This window comes from Lepisma saccharinum, chromosome 3 (assembly GCF_977018435.1).
Source record: "Lepisma saccharinum chromosome 3, izLepSacc3.1, whole genome shotgun sequence".
NCBI classification, from domain to species: Eukaryota; Metazoa; Arthropoda; class Insecta; order Zygentoma; family Lepismatidae; genus Lepisma; species Lepisma saccharinum.
In genome coordinates this window covers 3,313,758-3,334,628 of record NC_139231.1, presented here as the reverse complement: position 1 = coordinate 3,334,628, position 20,871 = coordinate 3,313,758, and the positions used below count along the sequence as shown (strand labels likewise).

At 39.5% G+C, this 20,871-nt stretch overlaps 1 protein-coding gene across 1 annotated transcript in view; it reads right to left on the bottom strand.

Annotated features, from left to right (window-relative positions):
• Positions 1 to 20,871, bottom strand: part of LOC145984905 (uncharacterized) — a 318,537-nt gene that overhangs the window by 23,569 nt on the left and 274,097 nt on the right. The window contains exons 4-5 of the mRNA XM_083118286.1: positions 19,484 to 19,644; positions 2,454 to 2,611 (exon numbers count right to left, since the gene is read on the bottom strand). Of these exons, the coding sequence (XP_082974412.1) occupies positions 2,454 to 2,611; positions 19,484 to 19,644 (319 nt within the window). The remainder of the gene's footprint in view (positions 1 to 2,453; positions 2,612 to 19,483; positions 19,645 to 20,871) is intronic.

The following is a 20,871-nucleotide window of genomic DNA, read 5'->3' as shown; positions in this document are numbered from 1 at the left end:
TGTCAATGAGCAGCTGGGGGATACTTTGTGAAAATTTTGTTAACTGGGGGAGAGGGGATACCATCCCTCTGCATCCTCCTCACTTTGAGCACTGATACAGATATGTGACAGGGATACAAGTGTGGACATGACTTTAAATTGTGAAGTTGCATAAAACCTTTGTAGGCACCATACTATTAACATTGGAAGAGATGAAAGGTATGATGTTAATATAAAAGAGGGGTTACATATTTAGTGTAAGGGCTACTGTCCATCATATCAAATCAATTTTCCTGCTCAGTGGCAATATCTTCCTTCGAAAGAGGGGTAGTGGGAGCTACAAAAAAACCACCCACCCCTTTATATTTCAAGTATGTATATATACAGTAATGTATGAGACTTTACCTTTCTTTTCACACTCACTAATGTTCGATACCAGTTTACCACTCACCCAATAGACAGGGTTAGCACACACTACCTCTAGATATATGGAGTGTTCGCCACTGATTGCACTTCTCTTACACCCCTGTATCATAAATGAGGCTTGCCCTAGGCTTCCCTTCACACCATTAATAGATTGTCAAGTGAATTCTAATGTGGGCGTCCCCATATGTCACAGTGGTCACATTGTTGCCTTTTAATCAAGGGTTTGACACCTGGTGGAGGCATATAGTGGTTTGGATCCCACTTTAAACTGTAGGTCCAGTCCCGATTACCCTTACTGTGCATAAAGTGGACTTAAAACACCAACTCAATCAATCAATTCTAAAGTGGGGTTGCCTGCATATGTCTTTTCTGTACCCCAACAAGAATCAATCCAACTGGGTCTTTGGCAATCCTCTACCACTAACCCAACCTATGGTCTCCCTATAATTTCACTGCTAGACTCACTACACCTCGGTGCACATTGCTGCACACACCCAGTAGAGGCACATGGCACAGTGGTTCGGATCCCAATTTAAACTAAGTCCAGTCTCAATTAGCCTATTTGTGCATAAAGTGGACTCAAAACAACAGTTCAATCAAACGTCACTGCTCATGCTTATATATAGTTATATATGTGTTTCAAACTCCATCTATGAAATTCCTGAAAGACTTAGCAACTGGAATTTCACTTTTGAATGCCTGTGCGTACAAGACACAACACAAATATATTTTACACAGAAAACGTACACTGAAAATTAAAAAAAGATACCTCATTTACAGACTTCCCACCCAATATAATGCCTCCCTTCAAGTGTTTATATATTTTCCTCAGTGTATGTCTTTCGGTCTTCCTTTGTTGTTCATTGAGTTGGTGTTTTAAGTCCACTTTATGCACAGTAAGGTTAATTGGGACTGGACTTACAGTTTAAAGTGGGATCCAAACCACTATGTGCCTCCACCAGGTGATGACGCTACCACTGCACCATCGGGGAGACCCCTTTTCGGTCTTCCACCAGAACAGATGCTTGTAAATAACATCAAATAGTGCATTCTTGACATACTTTCGTTAATCATTTTTGTGTTATTTTGTTATTTTTAATTTTGCTCTTTCAATTGCTGACAGTTCATCTTAAAATAGCCATTTGTGCTGTATATAGATTTTTTTTTTTAAAATAAAAAAAAAACATGGTGCAACTGCCCTAAAGAGCCAGGCCCTATCTACTGACTGCTGGCCTCACGCCCCCATTCCTCAGCAGAGGTGGGTGATGAGTCAACAAATTACGGGGTGATGTGGCCAGCACGATTAACCTTCAGTCGTTGTTGTAGGTTTCCATGGCCAGGTTAAGATACTCGTCTCATACACTGGCCGAAATCTCAGGAGAAAAGTTGATATGCTTCCCCCACCAAGAGACTCGAACCAGCATGTGTCTCGTAATCTGAGCCCAAAGTCTGATGTGTTACGCTGCACAACCCCAGTGCAGGATGGAATTTTTTGAATAAATAAATGAAATAAAGTAAAGGAATAAATTGGTTTATAAAATAATATTTTTGTTGTTACTTTATGACAACATTTATTTGAGTATTATTAATATTTTCGCTATTCAATTTTATGTCAATGGCCTGATCCAGACGTTCCCAAACTTTTCTGTTTGACGGCACCCTTAGTATTTCAAGATCTTTCCATGGTGCCCAAGTCAGAATGTAGGCCCATCTAACACTTGTAATGCTCAGTTAGTGTAGTTAGATAGCTTGCCTTAAGTTAAAAAATAAACATATTTCAAATTCAGAAACATTTTACATGTAAAACGTACTAAATAAACACATATTTGGAACAATCATATCATTGACTAACAAGTAAGTGTCATTTCAATGAAAATATTGGAACATTTTGCAGCACCCCTGGGCACCGTGCCACACACTTTGGGAACTGCTAGCTTGATCTGTCATACAACATTTTTGGTGATACCTGTGGCTTCATTTCAATGCTCCTGAAGTAAGTCTAACATCTTAAATGTTCAAAATGCAAACGTTTTCATACTTTTAATTACCTCTTGTCCCTTACATGTTACTCTTTGAGTCCCTTGTGGTCCACAGTCTGATATGAGTTCCACCGCTCCCTCTTCAGGCAGGTAAATTGCAGTGAGAGCAGGGAGGGCTGACAGAGAGTTTATCAAGCATGAATCATTCCTCATTATCCAGGGAGGCACTGAGAAAAAAAAGTAGCATGTATCAGTTACCTCACAGCAAGGAAAAAATTGGTTTCAAAGTATTTAATTGGCTTAATGTACTTATTGTAACAGAAAAATAAATTCGTCTTAATCTGCAAGGAAGAATCAAAATTATACTCTGCAATTTCAATGTGCTGCTTCGGTTATTTATTTCATCCATATACTTTCGGTGGTATATATCTTATTTATATATATAAAAATTATTATCTCTATATATAAAAATGGATGTATATGTGTGTTAGTTCTGGCATAACTCCCGAACGCCTGGAGCAATTCCAACCAAACTTGGTACACGTATCACTTGCAATCACAAAAGAAATACTGTGGGGGTAAGACACCCCTGGCACCCCTAGGGGTGGGGTGGGAGGGGTGGCATGTAAAGATAATAAAAAACGACTGATATTAGTGTGGAATCCATAGTTTTCTGGGTCGCTAAGATGAATAGTGACACTCCCAATGTCGTTCAACTTCAAAACACCCCTGTCACCCCTAGGGGTGGGAAGAGGGTGACATGTAAACATAATAAAAAACGTCTGATATTAATGTTGAATTCATAGTTTTCGGGTTCGCTAAGATGAATATTGACACTCCCAATGCCGATCAACTCCAATACATCCCTGGCACCCCTAGGGATGGGGTGGGAAGGGGTGACATGTAAAACGACCGATATTAGTGTTGAATCCATAATTTTCTGGGTCGCTAAGATGAATAGTGACACTCCCAGTGCCGTTCAACTCCAAGACACCTCTAGGGGTTGTGGTGGGAAGGGGGTGACATTTAAAATGACCGATATTAGTGTGAAGTCCATAGTTTTCGGGGTCACTAAGATGAATAGTGACACTCCCAATGCCTTTCAACTCCAAAGCACCTCTGGCACCCCCTACGGGCGAAGGTGGGAAGGGGATGATATGTAAAAAGACCGATATTAATAGTTTTTGGGTCATTAAGATGAATAGTGACACTCCCAATGTCGTTCAACTCCAAGACACCCCTGGCACCTCTAGGGGTGGTGGTGGGAAGGCGATGACATGTAAAACGACCGATATTAGTGTTGAATCCATAATTTTCGGGGTCGCTAAGATGAATAGTGACACTCCCAGTGCCGTTCAACTCCAAGACACCCCTAGGGGTGGTGGTGGGAAGGGGGTGACATTTAAAACGACCGATATTAGTGTGAAACAGTGGCGGAGCGTGACCTTTCCAACAGTGTAAGCCTAGCATGACGAAGGTTATTTCCCGTTGTGCTTATTTTTGGGCTGTATTGGTTAGTGATTTATCCACACACATCGACCCAACCCCCCAATTTTTTCAGAACACTTCCCTGGAATTTTTCACCAAATTAAAAATTCTGGATAAATCCCTAGGATTGGTGTTTTCTTTGCTAGGCTGTGTATCTCCTACATTTGATTTAGTTTGATTTGATTTAGTTTATTTTACTTCGCGTTTTGTGCCTCTTGGCTAATTTGCGAAGATGGGGATGAGTGATGAAAGGATGAAATTGATGAATGGACATTCACAAACAACCAAGCCCGACCGGGATTCGAACCCGGAACCCTTGGCGTCGCAGCGCGATGTGATAACCACTCGGCCACAGAGTCGGGCATGTATCTCCTACATTTCAACTGATATAAGTCAGTCTTATTCCTACCACAATGAGTAACGTATCGATAAAAAATATGCAAAGTTAGATAAAATGAATAATAATAATAATAATAATAATAATAAACAAACGAATGAAACAGAAAAGTGCTGAATACTTTTTACAACCGCATAACCAAGTATCAGGGGCGTGCCGTGACCTTTCGTGATAGGCAAGCGATGGGTGAATTTTTCGTTTCGGTTAATTATAACAATTTCAAATGTAATATAGGCCTACACACATCCCTACTTACAATAATGTTGACTTGTAGGTAAAATATTAGAAGGTGTACTTGAAACGAAACATTACGGAGACAGGATGTTCTCGTCGGTTTGGAATGCAGACCTTACAAATTCCATTACTTGCCTCGTCCGTGGAAAGGTACCAGCCTGACAGACGGATATGAATCGACAGGTATTGGAATTTGTATAGCGAAGCAACCGAACCGATCTGAGAAGATCGGAAGGGAATTTCGGGATCAGTATTGGATTTGGTTTTGGTGCGTGTACAGTCATGGAAAAAAGTTCTTCCCCATAAGGCTTTAATAGGAGCAAGTAATGCAGGAGGGTAGGCAACACATATTGCACCCTTCGATGATCGGGTGATTTTGCCTGTCTTAACACCGAGAAATGTGTTCCACGCGAAGGTCAACATGACAGGAAAGCAAAGAGGGTCACGTGACTATTGGTTACGTGGAGTGTTGTGCTTCTCCACGTCCCCAGTTCTTGATCCACATTGCAGAAAAAGTAGAGCTGCATGCAATATATGAAAATAGGTTGTTTTCAACTACACGCTTAATTATGATTTTCCCAATTGTAAATCTATCAGACGTGTCTCCCGATTTAGTCGGGGCAGTCCTTTACTTTGAATTCCTGTTTGTCATAGGCGTAACTTGACGGGAGCAGAAAGGGCATTTGTAACCCCCCCCAAAAATCAGGTTTCTTAAAGCTGCTAAAACAGGAATTAAATACTATGATTTGAGGCGTCCAAAAAAAGTATTATATTGAAAGATTTTTCCCAAATACGTAGATAGCAATTTAATACTTTGAAAGTGTCTCAGATTTGTTTATTGTCACAACTTAGTGTGGCACAGGTCTACTACAAAAGTGGAATTTCGTAACAGAAATATGAACCCACTCCTTTTATTTCGTAGCCGATTTCATCTTGAAACTGAAATTAAAAATATTAGTTAACAATGTCATTGGTAAACAATAAAAAAATGTGTTAGACCCAATTCTTTAATACCTTATCATAATCTTTATCGCAAGTTTAAATTTTGTTGTAAGTCCACTTTATGCAAAAAAAAAAAAGGTAAAGTTCTCACCTGTGCTTGGCGCTACGCCATGAAGGCGTATAGGGGGTGTGGGGGTAACGCCCCACACTTTCTTGATTCGTTCGTGAGTGGGGGTGATGTGATCAGCATCACGCCGCCCCACACTTTCTTGATTCGTTCGTGAGTGGGGGTGATGTGATCAGCATCACGCCCCTGACCGCCTTTACCCCCAGGGTTTCCCCCAGGTACCCATGTCATTCGACGCTGGGTGGGCGCTGGGGCCGCTTCCAACGTTAGAAAAGTTCCCGGGCTTGAACCGGCCGGGAATCGAACCCGGGGCCTATAGCATGGTAGTCAGACGCGTTACCGACTTTTTTTTTTTTTTTTTTTTTTTTTTAAAGGAAATACCCCCTACACGGAGGTATCCCCCACCATTAACTCTTTTTCTCACTTTTACACTTTTCAATTCATACATTTTCTTTGTTTCTTATCAACTGGACGAACACAAATACCCATGCCTTACCCGGGACTCGAACCCAGAACCCCTAGCGTTGTGGCGCGCTCTGCTAACCACATCGCCACGGAGGTCGACATGAGTCACCGGCACAGATAGACTAATCTGAAGTGCATACAGTTTAAAGTGGGATCCGAACCACTATGTGCGATCACCTGATATCGTACCCCAGACCCCTTGATTACAAGGCCTTACCACTACGCCATCAGTGAGGCGCACACAATCTTTGTATTTTGACCTTTTTAAACCTATATGTATCATATAAGAGGTTGTTTAACGTTGCTATGCCTCTATGGATTATATTTAACCAGTATTCGAGCACATAGCGTCAGGTTTCATAGAATATAAGCTTCTCTTCCATGTTTATGGTTTCCTGTCTGCAGTAGAAAAACTGGCAGGTTCCCATAGCTTTTCTTTCAATAGTCTTCCAATGGTTGCATATCATATCACTCAAATTTGATTCATTCGTTTCGAACACAATCCCCGATGGCGCAGTGGGATCGTGGGCGCCTTGTAATTAAGGGATCCCGGGTTCGATACTCGGTGGAGGAACATAGTGATTCGGATCCCCCTTTAAACTATAGGTCCATTCATGATTAGCCTAACAGGACATAAAGTGGACTTAAGACACCAATCAACCAACCAACACAATCCCGTTATTGTCCAGATTATCGAATCCAGAACCTTCGTCGCGAATAACATAAGCAGGAAGACAACGTGAAATAACCGAACAGAAACAGAACCTAAAACCTACATCGGATAGATTGAATTAAGTCGACGATACAGCACGCGTTCTGAAATGAAAAAGAATACAAAAGTTGAAGGACCTCTATACGCACCCACTTTTCCTCCACTCAATGGGGAAGATATCCTTCTAGCTGAGAAGCCTTTACGTAGGAGTGCCCTGAGGGAACTTCAAGGCCACGACGATAAAGTGTTCTACGTGCAATGACGGGACCAAAACACGTCAGATAGCTGTGTTCCTCCTTATTTCGTACGCCATTGATAACTGGAACACGTGACCTCGTCTTTGGTAGAGCAGACGCCTGCTTGCTTGCCACCACCCTTTAGTTCAGTGACCTTCGCCCGTAGTCAGCAAGAGTGAATGACTCACCATATACTTGTTGTCTGTGAGGCTACACAAGAATAGATATTTCGTTAGTGGCTGTAAGTATTGTTTCATCTGCAGTTATATCAGTTAACATTTCAATAGTTTCCTTCCTGATGGTTACGTTAGTGATAAACATGTAAATTAGTTCTCGAGAGTGAACGTTTTATCTATTTGAACGGGGGATTTTTATACAGTCTGCATGTATTATTTTTTCCTGAAACAAGAAGAAATTCGAAGACGCAAAAAGAGTTGTATAAGAGTAGTTAACAAAAGGAAAAAAGAAGAAAACGAAAATGTAAATGCTGAAATAAATTATGGTAGAGATCGAGTGAATAACTTTTTGTCATGGGGCCTCCTCGATGGCGTAGTGATAACGTCGTCGCCTTGTAATCAGTGGATCCCGGGTTTGATACACGGTGGATGCACATAGTGGTTAGTATCCCACTTTAAACTGAAGGTCGAGTCCAGATTAGCATATCTGTGCACCAAACCAAAACTAAGAAAGAAATTGTCACAGTGTAAGAAAATTTCATGTTCAACCAGATACGAAACAAAAGGGAATAATACTATATTGCAGGTTGGAGTTCACATCTGTAGCATCTAACCAGCACAATTATGAATCGCAACATATCGTATCAGATCCATTTTTATTATACATGTATGATAATATAAGAGAAGTAGAGGAAAGAGAAAACCAAGCGAAACACGGACGCCTTCTCCAGAATTTCAAATCTCGTTACATAAGGTTCTGGGTTGGAGTCCCGAACAGGCATGACTTTCTTGTTCTTGCCCTTTTATCTGCTTCATTTCATCATAATTCATCGTTATGGTTTACCTGCAGGGGAAGAATAATGACAATAATTGCCAATACAAAGCCAATGACAAACAGAACAACTCGATTACGGAGGTGCCAAGAAGAAACGAGACTTGACAGTTTCTCCGTCTCTCGGTTTGTCGAATTGAAAATTGCTCTCCCGTTCTCGGTCTCGATTAGTTAAATATAGAAATCGAAAATGTATGTGAATGAATATACATGTATTTTATATATTCCGGTTTTGTAGGAGATTTCGTGAGAGATGAAATAAGTACTCTTCCATCGTATTTATTAGGGCCTCCCCGATGGCGCAGTGGTAGCGTCGTCGCCTTGTAATCAAGGGGTCCCGGGTTCGATACCTGGTGGAGGCACAAGTGGTTCGGATCCCACTTGAAACTGTAGGTCCAGTCCCGATTAGCCTTACTGTGCATAAAGTGGACTTAAAAAACACCAACTCAACAACCATCGTATTTATTTTATAATTTTTATTCCCTGTTCGATGATCGCGACGATAAGGACGAGTGACCATTACATGAAATTGATGACGAAATAGTCAAACACCCCCAACAAGGACGGTACTCAAACCCGGGAACTTTGGCGACGATATCGAATGTCAATCACTTAATGAGCTTGACCACCGAACCTGCTTAATGTTGTTTCTGTCAGGTAATTCGTAATAATATCCCACATTCACTATCATTTGCTTCATAATTTATCTTATTGTTGTGATTAACCTGAATTCAAAGAATTAGTTGAAAGGCAAAAACGCAAGATTGAGTGTCTCTGATGTTACTTCGTGCCGAATAATATGACGTGGTATTATGATATGAATGTATTAATCATATAATATGCCTATTCATTCCATTGATTGATCCCAATTGAGCACACAAAATATGGTATAATGTCCACTCCATGGAGGAGTGGTTAGCACAGCGCGCTACGATGCCATGGGTCCCTGGTTAGAATCTCGACTTGGGCGTGGGTGTCCTTGGTAAGTGTCCCTTCATCAATTTCATCATAGCATCACTCATCTTCATCGTCTCTATTTGCCAAAAGTGAAAGAATAGCAAATCTAAATAACAAACATCCAATCAAATCGAACATGTCTACCGATTTAATTCTATACGGTACCGAATTCCCACTTTATTACTGCATCTTAAGTCATTTTACAGCATCTCAATTGTTTTCCGATTCGAAAACATTTGGAATGTTGTTTTGTGCAGTTGATTGTGCATTGTTTCGTTGTTTGGATTGTTTAATTAACGTCGCATTAATTAGTTTTAGACCAATCGTGACGGGGGAAGCAAGAGCACAAAGAAAGCGAAAAAGACAAGGAAGAGACCACGGCTTTCTTTAAAGATAGCATCCCGTGAATACAACTCAAGTGACTGCAGAATATTATGAATAAAATTTATTTCGCTTTTTCCTTTTATTTCTGTTTCAGTTATTTTACTTCGCTTTTCTTCTACCACTCGCGTTAATCGTCTCGGTGAGGAAGAATTATAAACTCGTGAAATGGACGATGGTACAAAAAAATATATGCCTCTCCCACGGTTCGAAACTGTCAGTACAAAATATTGTCTTATTTTTAAAATTTACGGTCAAATATGGTTTGTCACGTAGCAATTTTCGCTTATCTCTTTCTCAAGGGGTTCCATTGCCTCTCTGATGTCGTAGTGGTAACGTCTTCGCCATGTAATGAAAGGCTTCCGAATTCAATACCAAATAGAGAGGCATTTGGTTCGGATCCCATTTTAATCTGTAGGTCCAGTGCATGAACTGGACTTAAACAATTAACGTGTGGCATGTGGTCTGTGATGAGAACCATCATTTCAGCGAACCTTCTTGACAATGGCTCTAATATCACTTGAAAGAATAGTATTTCCTTACGAGTAGCTCTTGTCAAGAAACCAGTTCCTGAAATTTTCTTCTGGAGGCATCGTAGCACCCAGCTGTTTGTTGTGGCTGGGGCACGAGAGTCATGTGACTCATGCTATCAAAGCTCAATCCTTCCAGAGAACTCAGAATCACCAGGCAAACTTAAGCGAATATTTTGTTATTTGGGTTGCATAAACAACAGGCTTTAAGACGTTACGAAATTCTACGTCCCGTGGCCCAGGTAGTTTTTCCTAAGACTGTACATCGAGGAAGACAGCGCAGGTATGTACCTGGAGGACGGAGGCGTCTCTCCGAACATAGAATGGTCTGAGCCTTGTTACTAAACCTCTCGCTAGTATATTTTCTTACACCCCGGTAATAAAATAATGAAAAAAGGGAAGGAGCGAACATGGTTGGAGGTACGGGCCTTTTTTTGTAACATTTAGTTGTAGGTGCGAGTTCCTTATAGGAAATATGTGCTTCAAAACGCGGGTTAGGAATGCTAAGGGAAAATGAACACGAATTCGACTTATCTTTAACGAGGATTCAACAGCTGGCGGAACAAGCGGTTCCGATTTCACCGTCTCGTCCCGTCACCAGGGCAAGTTCGCGATACATACAGCAGTTTTCCACCAACACTGCGCATTCCACGGACTGTGTTGCCATTATTCCTTCCACCGTTGTCAACAATACTGAAGTCATGGCATTGAACATTATTCAACCTGAAAAGTTTTCAGGGGCAAAACCCTTAGAAGTTGATCAATTTTTCACAACTTTTGAAAATATGGCGGATGCAATAACTTGGACCCCTGCAAAAAGAAAAGATTTCTTGCCTTTATTCCTCACTGGAATCGCTTTAGATTTAATAACGGGAATAAAATCTCAACCAGATTATGCAAATAAGGAATATCAAACGCTCAAAACAGAAATTACCAACACGTTTAGGGACATTGGTCAACCTCTCCTGGTTGAAGATTTCTTAAAGGAACAAGTCCAACAAATTCAGGAAACCCCGCAAGCTTACATCTTGCGTAAGCATGCCTTGATTCAGAAATATCTCCCCCAAGCATCCGTGGATCATGTAATTTATTACATTGTGAGGGGACTACGTACCCAGTACCTTCAAGTAGCTTCCGACAAGAATTTTAATTCGGTGGATGAACTTCTACGGTTCATCAACAACTTGCAAAGAAAACAAACCCTTTTGGAAGAGCAAGCGTACAGAGAAGCTAGGGAATTAGCGGCCCTTAAATACACCCAAGGTCTAGTTGCATCAACAAATCAGATAGGATTGCAAAACATAGTAACCCAACCTCCCATAAAAGAACCTCAAACTAGCTCAAATAATCAACAGCAAATAAACAGTCAACTGCAAACAGAAAAAAACTTTGTAACACAAGATCAATTAAAAGATTTGGAAATTAAAATGAATGAACTCCAAATTAATCATTTTCAGAATAGTGCACTAACGTTCAGGAATAGATCACAGCCTACTAGAACTAATAATAGATTTCCTGCACGCCAAAGATATAATGGTAGGAATAGTTCACATTCCCAAAGAAGTAACAATTTTTATAGATCAAATAATTCAAACAATGGTTACCAACGTGGGAACAGGGGACGTTCAAATTACCATAGAGGAGGTTGTAGGCCATTCCAGAGACAACACCCTCAACAAGCTCAGAGATGGCAACCCTGCCAAAACTGTTGCCCTCAATGTGAACAACATACAGCCCAGCAATATAATCAACAAGTATATTACAATCAGACAGGTTCATCGGAACAACAATCACCTAATGCCTCTTTAAACTATTGAAACCCTATGAACGTGGGAACGGTCGTCAGGGGAAAAGTTCACATAGAGTTCCCATAATTAAACAGAATAATCTTAGTTTTCTAGAAGCAACAGTAAATAGGAAACCTTGTAAAGTACTTGTAGACATAGGTGCAAATTGTCGTATAATAAATGACAACTTGGTTCCAACAAATGCAAAACGAATAAACATAAATTCAACCATAGCAGGAATAAGTGGAAATTCCATAACTGTCAGACAAATTGCCTTCATACGATTCCGAATCGGTGGGAAATTTTACTGTCACCCGTTCAGAATAGCTAATACAAAATTCCAGTATGCAATTTTGGGCACAGATTTTTTAAATCTACATAAAGCAAACATATCGTTAGGAGATAATACGATCTCATTGCAGAGATTAGGGTATTCACCAAAATGGCAATTTTCCAGTGACGAAAGCAAAGTACACACCATTCCTGATCAAATATTTCAAATGTTAGATTTAAATCAAAGTTCAACATTTGTAGCAAAACATAAAATAACATTACAACCGAAATCCTCAACTTATGTAAAACTACGGCTAGAAAACATCCAGATTGGGACTAAATATAACACATTTGAACCGAATAAAGAATTGTTGGACTCATTAGATATTTTAGCACCTTATGCATTAGTTAATGAAGAAGAACCCCACATTTTGCTAACAAACACAAAAAATCATCCGTTAGTAATACAGAAAAACCCTCCAATTGGTTCAGCAGGAAGTAACCAAATAATTTCTGAAATTTATGACACTAACGTCAATGCGAATGCAAATAGTGGTCATAAAGTACATCATTCATTCGAGCAAGGTGACGAAAATTTAGAACAGGAAACCTTAAAACGACTCACTAAACATAGGAAATTTTATGACGTTAAACAAATTGATATAAATCCCGAACTAACAGAAGACCAAAAACTCAAAATTCAAAATTTAATTTACAATTATGCAGATATCATGTATTGGAATTCTGAGTGCTTTTCTAAAACAAACGCAATGGAAGCACACATAGATGTTGCTGAATGTGTTCCTCCATTTGCTAGGCAAATTCCCATACCCATAAATTTAAGGGAAAAAATGAAAAATGAAATAAGACTTCAAGAACAACAGATCATTGAACCTTGTGAAAACTCATCATTTCGTCATCGCATATTCTTAGTTAAGAAACCAAATGGAACCTACAGAGTCGTGCACCTGACAGACTAGTTTCAGACTTTTCAGAAATTAATAAAGTAATATACAATGTTTCATATCCCACTCCAGATTGCAATGACATTTTAGCACGTCTTGCGGGTAAATTTTTTTACACTACATTGGACATGGCTCAAGCTTATTTTCAAATTCCAATATCAGAAGAATCACGTCCAGTTACCAGCTTCGCAATTCCAGGTTGTGGTTTATTCCGTTATAAATGTTTGCCTATGGGCATGAAGACATCCAGTAGTTTTATGAATAGACTAATGGACATTGTATTTAGTGGTCTTCCCGACAATCAAGTAGCCACCTATTTAGATGATTTGTGCATAGCAACTTCCACTTTTGAAGAGAATTTCTCCCTAATTCAACAAATATTTGATAGGATTAGAAAAGCAAACATGACGGTTGGAATAAAGAAGTGTAAGTTCGCATTTTCAGAAACCATCGTTTTGGGACATTTTCTTTCTGCAAAAGGGATGAAAATTTCCGACAAAATCATTAATTCAATCAAGAATTTTCCAACACCTAGCAATAAGAAACACGTAAAGAGCTTCTTAGCACTTTGTTCTTACATTAGAAAATATGTGTCCGGATTCTCATTTTTAGCGGATAACATATATAAACTTTTGAAAAAGAACGTTCCGTTCACGTGGACAGAGCAGCACCAGAAAGAGTTCGATGAACTAAAGGATAAAATTCTCAGTTCTCCCGTTCTCAAACCGTATTCTCAAAACAAGAAGACCTACCTCATCACCGATGCGTCTACAGTTGGCCTCGCAGCCAGCATTTGGCAAGATTCGGAAGACGGAAGCTCACGCCACCCAGTTGCCTTCGCGAGCCGCAGATTAACCGACACAGAGAAGAAGAAATCAATATTTGAACTAGAATTTCTTGCAGTGGTATATGGAGTAAAAGCGTTTATATATTATTTGCTAAACAGCCATTTTACTTTAATAACTGATAATCACTCCATATCATATTTACGACAAGCATCAAATTTGACAGGTCCATTGGCACGAAGAGCTCTGGAACTACAGCAGTTTTCCTTCGATGTGAAACATGTCAAGTCATCAGAAAATGCCGTTGTACACACTTTAAGCCGCTATCCAGCAGATGAAGCTCCTGCCGACAGTGAAGACAACCCTGAACTAATTTTCCACCTAGAGGACGAAAACTTCAGCATTCGACAACATCAAGAAGACGATCCATTATTCGGCCCTATCATTAAAGTCATCAACAACGATCCGATGCAAGATCCATGAGTAGTACGAGCAGCACAGTATTACGTCATCAAAGACAACAAACTGTACAGACGTCATCGATACAACAAGACAGAGGAACTTCTTTTGTGCATCCCACACAAATTAAAAGATGAAATTTTCGAGAAGATTCATTGCAGTGAATACAATGCAGCTCATGCTTCACCATCTTCCACGTATGAAAATTTCAGGAAAATATTTTACTTCCCAGGATTAAAACGATGGGTGTACATGAAATCAAAAAGTTGCCTCGAATGCCAGATGTCAAAGAGAGATTTCGGACCAAAGAAGCTCACCCTTCAGACGTTCGAACTGATCGCCACCCCAGCCAGGAAGTGGGTCATCGACACGTGCGGTCCACTGCAGGCCACAGCCAACCACGGACATCGCTACGTTCTCATCTGCGTTGATCAAGCGACCAGGTACATGGTAACGACATCTATACCTTCAGTTGACGCCGAAACGATCGCCAATGCATTAATGGAACAGATCATTTTGCGATTTGGTGTGCCAGACAACATCACTCTTGATCGTGCACCAGCGCACCCTTCAAAAATTATGGAACAATTGAGTCAAATAGTGAACGTCAGACTCAGATTCGCAAACACAGATTTCCACGAAACAGTTGGACTCGCCGAAAGACATATTCAGAAATTAAAGCAAAGGCTGAGACCGTATGTAATGAAAAAATGTGCACAGTGGTATCTGTATCTCTCGGCCATAACGTTTGCGATAAATTCAGAAGTACACACAGGAACAAGATATTCTCCACATTACCTTATGTACGGTTACGAACCAAAGAATGCGATGGATTCATTGCTAGGAATAGATCCAAATTCGTTGCAGCACTCTAACAAGGAACGCCTAGACATATTGCAAGCGATGCGTGAACAAGCACAGGAAAATCTCCAGAAAAATTTAAAACACAGAAAAAGTACTCAGACCAACACACACGACATGTTGAATTTCAACCTGGACAAAAAGTGCTAATTTTAGACACAGTTCCGAAACGAAATGTACCTAAGCACTTCGCAAGTTACTTCAAAATACATGGTACAGTTCTTGAAATGGAAAATGCCAACAGCGTACGAATAAGCTACAAGGACGGCCGAGGAAAGGATAAAATCGACACATTTTCCATAACAAGAGTCAAACCCTTCTTCGAAGAAAAGGAGAAAATACAAGAAGAAAATTATAACATCGACGAAATGTCTGCAGAACAGTCAGAAACCGAAGAGACAGAAGTCAAAGGGACATAATTCCACAGAAAGTCAAATGGGAAAGAACGTTGTCATTCCAGCATTTCATCGTCATCGTCGCGATTAGTCAAAGGGGAAGAAAAGCGACGCTACAAAACAAGCAGTTCAATCGAAGCATCCATGTTTAATTAAAACCAAAATGCATTTATTTTGTTAAATCTTATCAAAATATAAAGGAACTGTCCTCTTCAAAAATAGAATTTCGTGATAACCACGCCAAACTGTCATTCGTTGAATAAACTGGTTTATTTTCATGAAGATTGCAACACTCGCCTCCTCGACTTGGAAGAGAGCGATATCAACAAAACACGTACATCTCCTATTACAGCGGCCAAGGAACGAAGTAGCGTGACGTCATCCTGAAAGTGACATCAAATGAACAACAAGCAACTAGCAGAAGTGACAGCAGTTTCGCATGTAAGCAGCTTCTCCAAAACTCACATCATATGCATTCGAAGATTACGGTGAAACACGATTATGCAAGAAACTTATATAATAGACATATTAGAACATTACGAGAATAACGAGCTTTAGGATATTTAGTGTAAATTCTCTACAACAATATACATACGTATATTGCAGAGTATACACTCCTGTTATAATTTAAATGAAATAGTGCACAAGTTATATTTATATACAGTATGTATGAATTTACGCTCGCAATAATAATATTTCACTTATGTGAAGTTTAATGATGCTAGGGACAGGTTTTATCTTCATAGATAGCCATTTAAGTATAGTGCGCACTTGAGCGTATCTGATATCCCTTAGTACACAATTTCTGGAATTCTGGTAATTCCATATATATAACGAATTCCTCATAATAAATATGAGTGAGAACAGTAAATGAGTTAATTTTTATAAAGATTGATCATTCTTGTGTTTCATTGCAATAATAATCATAATAATAATAATGCACTGCCCTTCGAAACTGCGTCTCATACAGCGACAGCGATACCTTTAATAATTGTAGGGACTATCTTATTTTATTAATTACGGCATGTTTTGTTCGTAAAAATAAAATCCTGTTTTTGTTGTCGTCCCCTTGCACAACAAACAACCAGTCGACAAAAACCTACCCCTCAAGTTCGCAGTATAAATGTCACAAATGAAGAACAAATAATTCCTGTAAGAATAGCACAAAATAGACATATCAGACCATCAACAGCACCACCCCCTATTCCTTCTTCTTCCAAAGCGCTGGCTAAACAATCTTGTATCGATATCCCATCACATCATTTTGACAGTATATGTTAAGGCACATCACCACCGACTTGCACTTAGCCAATGGATTAGACACCCTGTCCAGCAGGCAGACAGTGAACTTCTAAAGCCGCCCTACAATTGGCTGAGTACATGTCGATTGGTGTATGTCCAATTACTACATTCCTATCCTTATTTTCTCTTTCTCCTTCCTTTCAATGGCTCAGACCATCTCTAACAGGTACCTACAACACCAGAGCATCGTCGAAGATCGACAGAGGAAAACTCGAGGACCAACGCCGCCAAATTGTCTTCCACCTTCTACAGAATACACCTCCAGATTAAATCCAATTTCGGAGCATCCCCCCCCCCTCCAGATTTTGATGGACGATGGACTTGCCGTATTGGAGAATAGAAAGATGAAAGACAAGTCAAGAAGAATGTTTCCGGAGGCTACACTTTGTTTGGACAGGACAAAGAAGGAACAGCATTCATTGAATGTGTGTCTATTACATTCAAATTGATACTGCTAAGACAGGACAATGCATCCAAGACGAACCTTCTGTCCCAGTTGCGGAAGTTGGAGAAGAAGTGTAAGACGTTTCTCACCTAGGACAACATGTGATTCTCCCACTGTGATCTGATTCCCAGCTTACAACACCATAGTATAACAGGCGAGTATTTCACGAACTTGGAAATCCTTCCCAGCAGGACCAATTAGTAGCATTACATGTTCCAAACGCCAATTCACCAGAGCATCCCAGCTGCCCAGGATGTCATCAATCATTACAAGTTGCAACAAGGTGTGAAAATGAAGAAGTTCGAAGAACTGGAAACGCCAAGTTCGCCACTTCAATCCCTAGTGAAGTCCCAATAGACTACATAAAGTACAGGAACTAGGTTCGTTTCAAATGTGCTACGAAGTCAGATACATTTCTATGCATGGACAAACGTGAACATTTCAGAACACGGGAAATCGAAATGATACTGATCTGCAATCATTGCGTTAAATTTTTTAGAAGAAACTGGTACTTTCAAAATGATAAAACAAAGTGATTAAGTGAAAATAAACACAATGATACGAAATAATGTCGTATTGAACCCTTAAGATTTGAACACAATGTGTTTAAACAGTGAACATTCTCTAAGTGATTACATAGTGTCATTATGGCATACAGTGTAAACTATGCCTTATCAAAAGTGAATATTATTTCATTCAGATTTGTAAATAATTATAAACTTTGGTTCCAGGATAGTGTATAGTGCATCATGATTTACGTTTTCATTGGCGATGCAAAGAACACCAGTGATAACGTAATATTAAAATAATCAATTTTTTAGTTTAATTTCGGAGTTTAAACGACACCATGGATGTCCAGAAGGGGCAAGGGGTGGAGACGCTTCCTTAAAAATGAATGTCAACCATTTCCACACATATAATTTCATATCAGTCACATCAAATTGTTAATTATTGTAAGGGCGTTGCAGAAAAATGTTAACTTCAAATTGAATTAGTATATTTTGAGAAGGGAAATATACCTAGTTTACCCCAACCCCTGAAAGAAAAAAAAATATTTTGCTTAATCCTCCCTGGTGGAAAGAAATACTGCGGACGTCCATGAACAACACTTTTTCTAAACATGAGGTTTGCAACGCTGTTGTAAGCCTCTGTCCGTAGGTTTACACACCTAGGTTTTCGACGCGCTCTTCTCCCTTGCTCATCCATCCAGATACGGTGGGCGACGGTGGGCACTGCTCCTTCGCGGTCAGAAATTTGTAAGGGAACAACATTCAGACGGCTTACAACTTTACCCAAGCAGAAGGCGGGAGTTATCATGTGCCGCCTTGTGCTGAAGTGTTGCAATCTAACAAAGAGGATCTCGAAGACTGGTATCGAAGTTTTTTACGAATTTTGCCATATAATTACATGTATTTTACTAGAACTAATAAAGTGTAAGCCCGGCTTACACGGCTTACATGGACGCTCCGCGCCTGGTGTGAAATCCATAGTTTTCGGGGTCGCTAAGGTGAATAGTGACACTCCCAATGCCGATCAACTCCAAATTCATTTGCACTATAGTTAGAATTCATTATTTTCCTGTCTAATAGAAGATTGGGATAAATAAAACCCGGGCAATCAGCTAGTCAGAGTGTGTAGATAGGAGAAACGAAAAAGAGGCTGAAAGACAGGTTGAAACAACATAGGGATGATGTACAACTTAAGAGAGAGAAATGCGATATTTAAACACACGAGAGAAAGAGAACATGACATAAAGTGGGATGAGGCTAAGCAGATAGGAAGAGAGAAGAGAATACTAGTGAGAAAATGGAAGGAGGCCAAGGAAATAGAGAAGAAAGGTGAAGAAGACACAATGAACTGGAATGGGGGACTGAAGTTAAACAAAGAATGGAAGAAGGTGTTAGAAAGAGTGGAAAGGACAAGAGAGAAAGAGGAGAGAAGAAGGAAGAAGAATGAAGGAAAAAGAGCGTGAGATAAAGAGTCCAACCACATTCTAGATGGAAGAAAATATGTTTAGCCTTTTAGGAGAAAGTACAGTTGATAAGGGAAAGCCACCTGCTAGAATGTTCCAGAACAACTTTCTAATAGTCTGGAGGGGAATAATGTTTGTGTATATATATCGTCCTGTTTTTGTACCTTGTTACATTTGTACTTGGTGCAGAGTCTGAAGAAGACCTTGCTAGAAGGTTGAAACGTTACGTTTAGTTTATGTTTTATAATAAAATAAATTACTGCCTTGGTCAGCATATTGAGTGTTTCATATCATGGAAACAAGACTTAATGGTGTTAGAACTAAAAGGATACCAGAATGGCTTTTGGCAAGATTGACATATTCTCTGATCATGCTTACCTGGCAATTCACAGATGAATGATGCAACATTAGGGCCATCGCAGTAGAAAGTTCTCCACCGGAAATCTGCTGCGGGGTCAACAGCTACGCACAAGGGTTCTGAGGTCTTTGGAATTTCTTCCAGCCAGTGAGAAGATTCATCTTGGAGATCGTTGTTGTCCCTGGCAAAATGGAAAATAACATTACACTGGGACCACCTTACATGAAAATGATTACAATGATAAGGAAACTGAGAGCGTTATAATGCAGGGTTACCAGGTTTCAAAAGAGAAATCTGAGGAAACTTGGGAAGAAAGAAACATGTACTTCAGACTAATCAAAACTCAATCAGTATCAGCCAATATAGGAATACCTATAATTTTACCAATCTGATATATAAATAGCCTGTAATATAGTGCAAGATTCTGCAATTTTTTTTGTTACTTTTGTGAATATGTTTTGTAAAGTACATGCCTAAATAAGCAGTTCTTTTTCAAAGGCAAAGTCCATTGGTTGCATACATTATTCTACCAGTTGCGCTCTACAAGGAACATTTCCAATTTTATATCAGATTGGTGAATATAAGTTATTGGTACCTGTAAATCAGTAGCGAAGCATAGTCTTACGAAGGAGGCAAGCAATGTTTCAGTACAACAAAACATGTAGTACAATGGCACGCCAAGAGGGGGATTAAAGGTTTATAGCCTCATTGGCCCGGTCGCTGGTTTTGCCAAAATATCATAATAAAGTGACGGTTCTAAAAAATAAACCATATGATCCGCAAACGTCACATTCACTTTCGAAATTCCAGGTAACGTTATTCGTATGGTAGTAAACGTCCTACATATGCGAACGTTCCGCATACGACTTAAGGGGTACGTAATTTCTTATTTATTTATTAATACCTTTATTTGTTCATTATTTTTTAATGTGGGCAAACGGTGACCAAACGGATTTAGGTAAAATAAAGGGGGACTCATTTATTTAATTTACGCTGCGTGATTGTAATTTAGGATTTGTGGGCATCCTAAAAATCGCATTCGGAGTCAAACATTAAAATAAGAAGTTAAACACAAACTTTAAAAAATTCATTTCAAACCAAAGAAACACATGCATAGACGATGTACTCACCACAATAAATTCCAAACTCCTTTGCATATATGAGAAATTTCCAGCTATCGAACAATTTAACAAATCTTAGGGTCTCAAGGTTCTCAAAACGTGAAGACACTCCCACGCTCTTTCCACAACTGGAAAGCATCCACGCAAGATCACTTTGAAAATCTCTGAAACGACCGAAAGTGATACCAACCTATTTCCTTAATTTTATCCCTCATGGGAGGAAAGATATATCAGTTTGGAGATAGAAATTAAGCGGTGGAATCAGAATCATTACAGCAGAAAGAGTA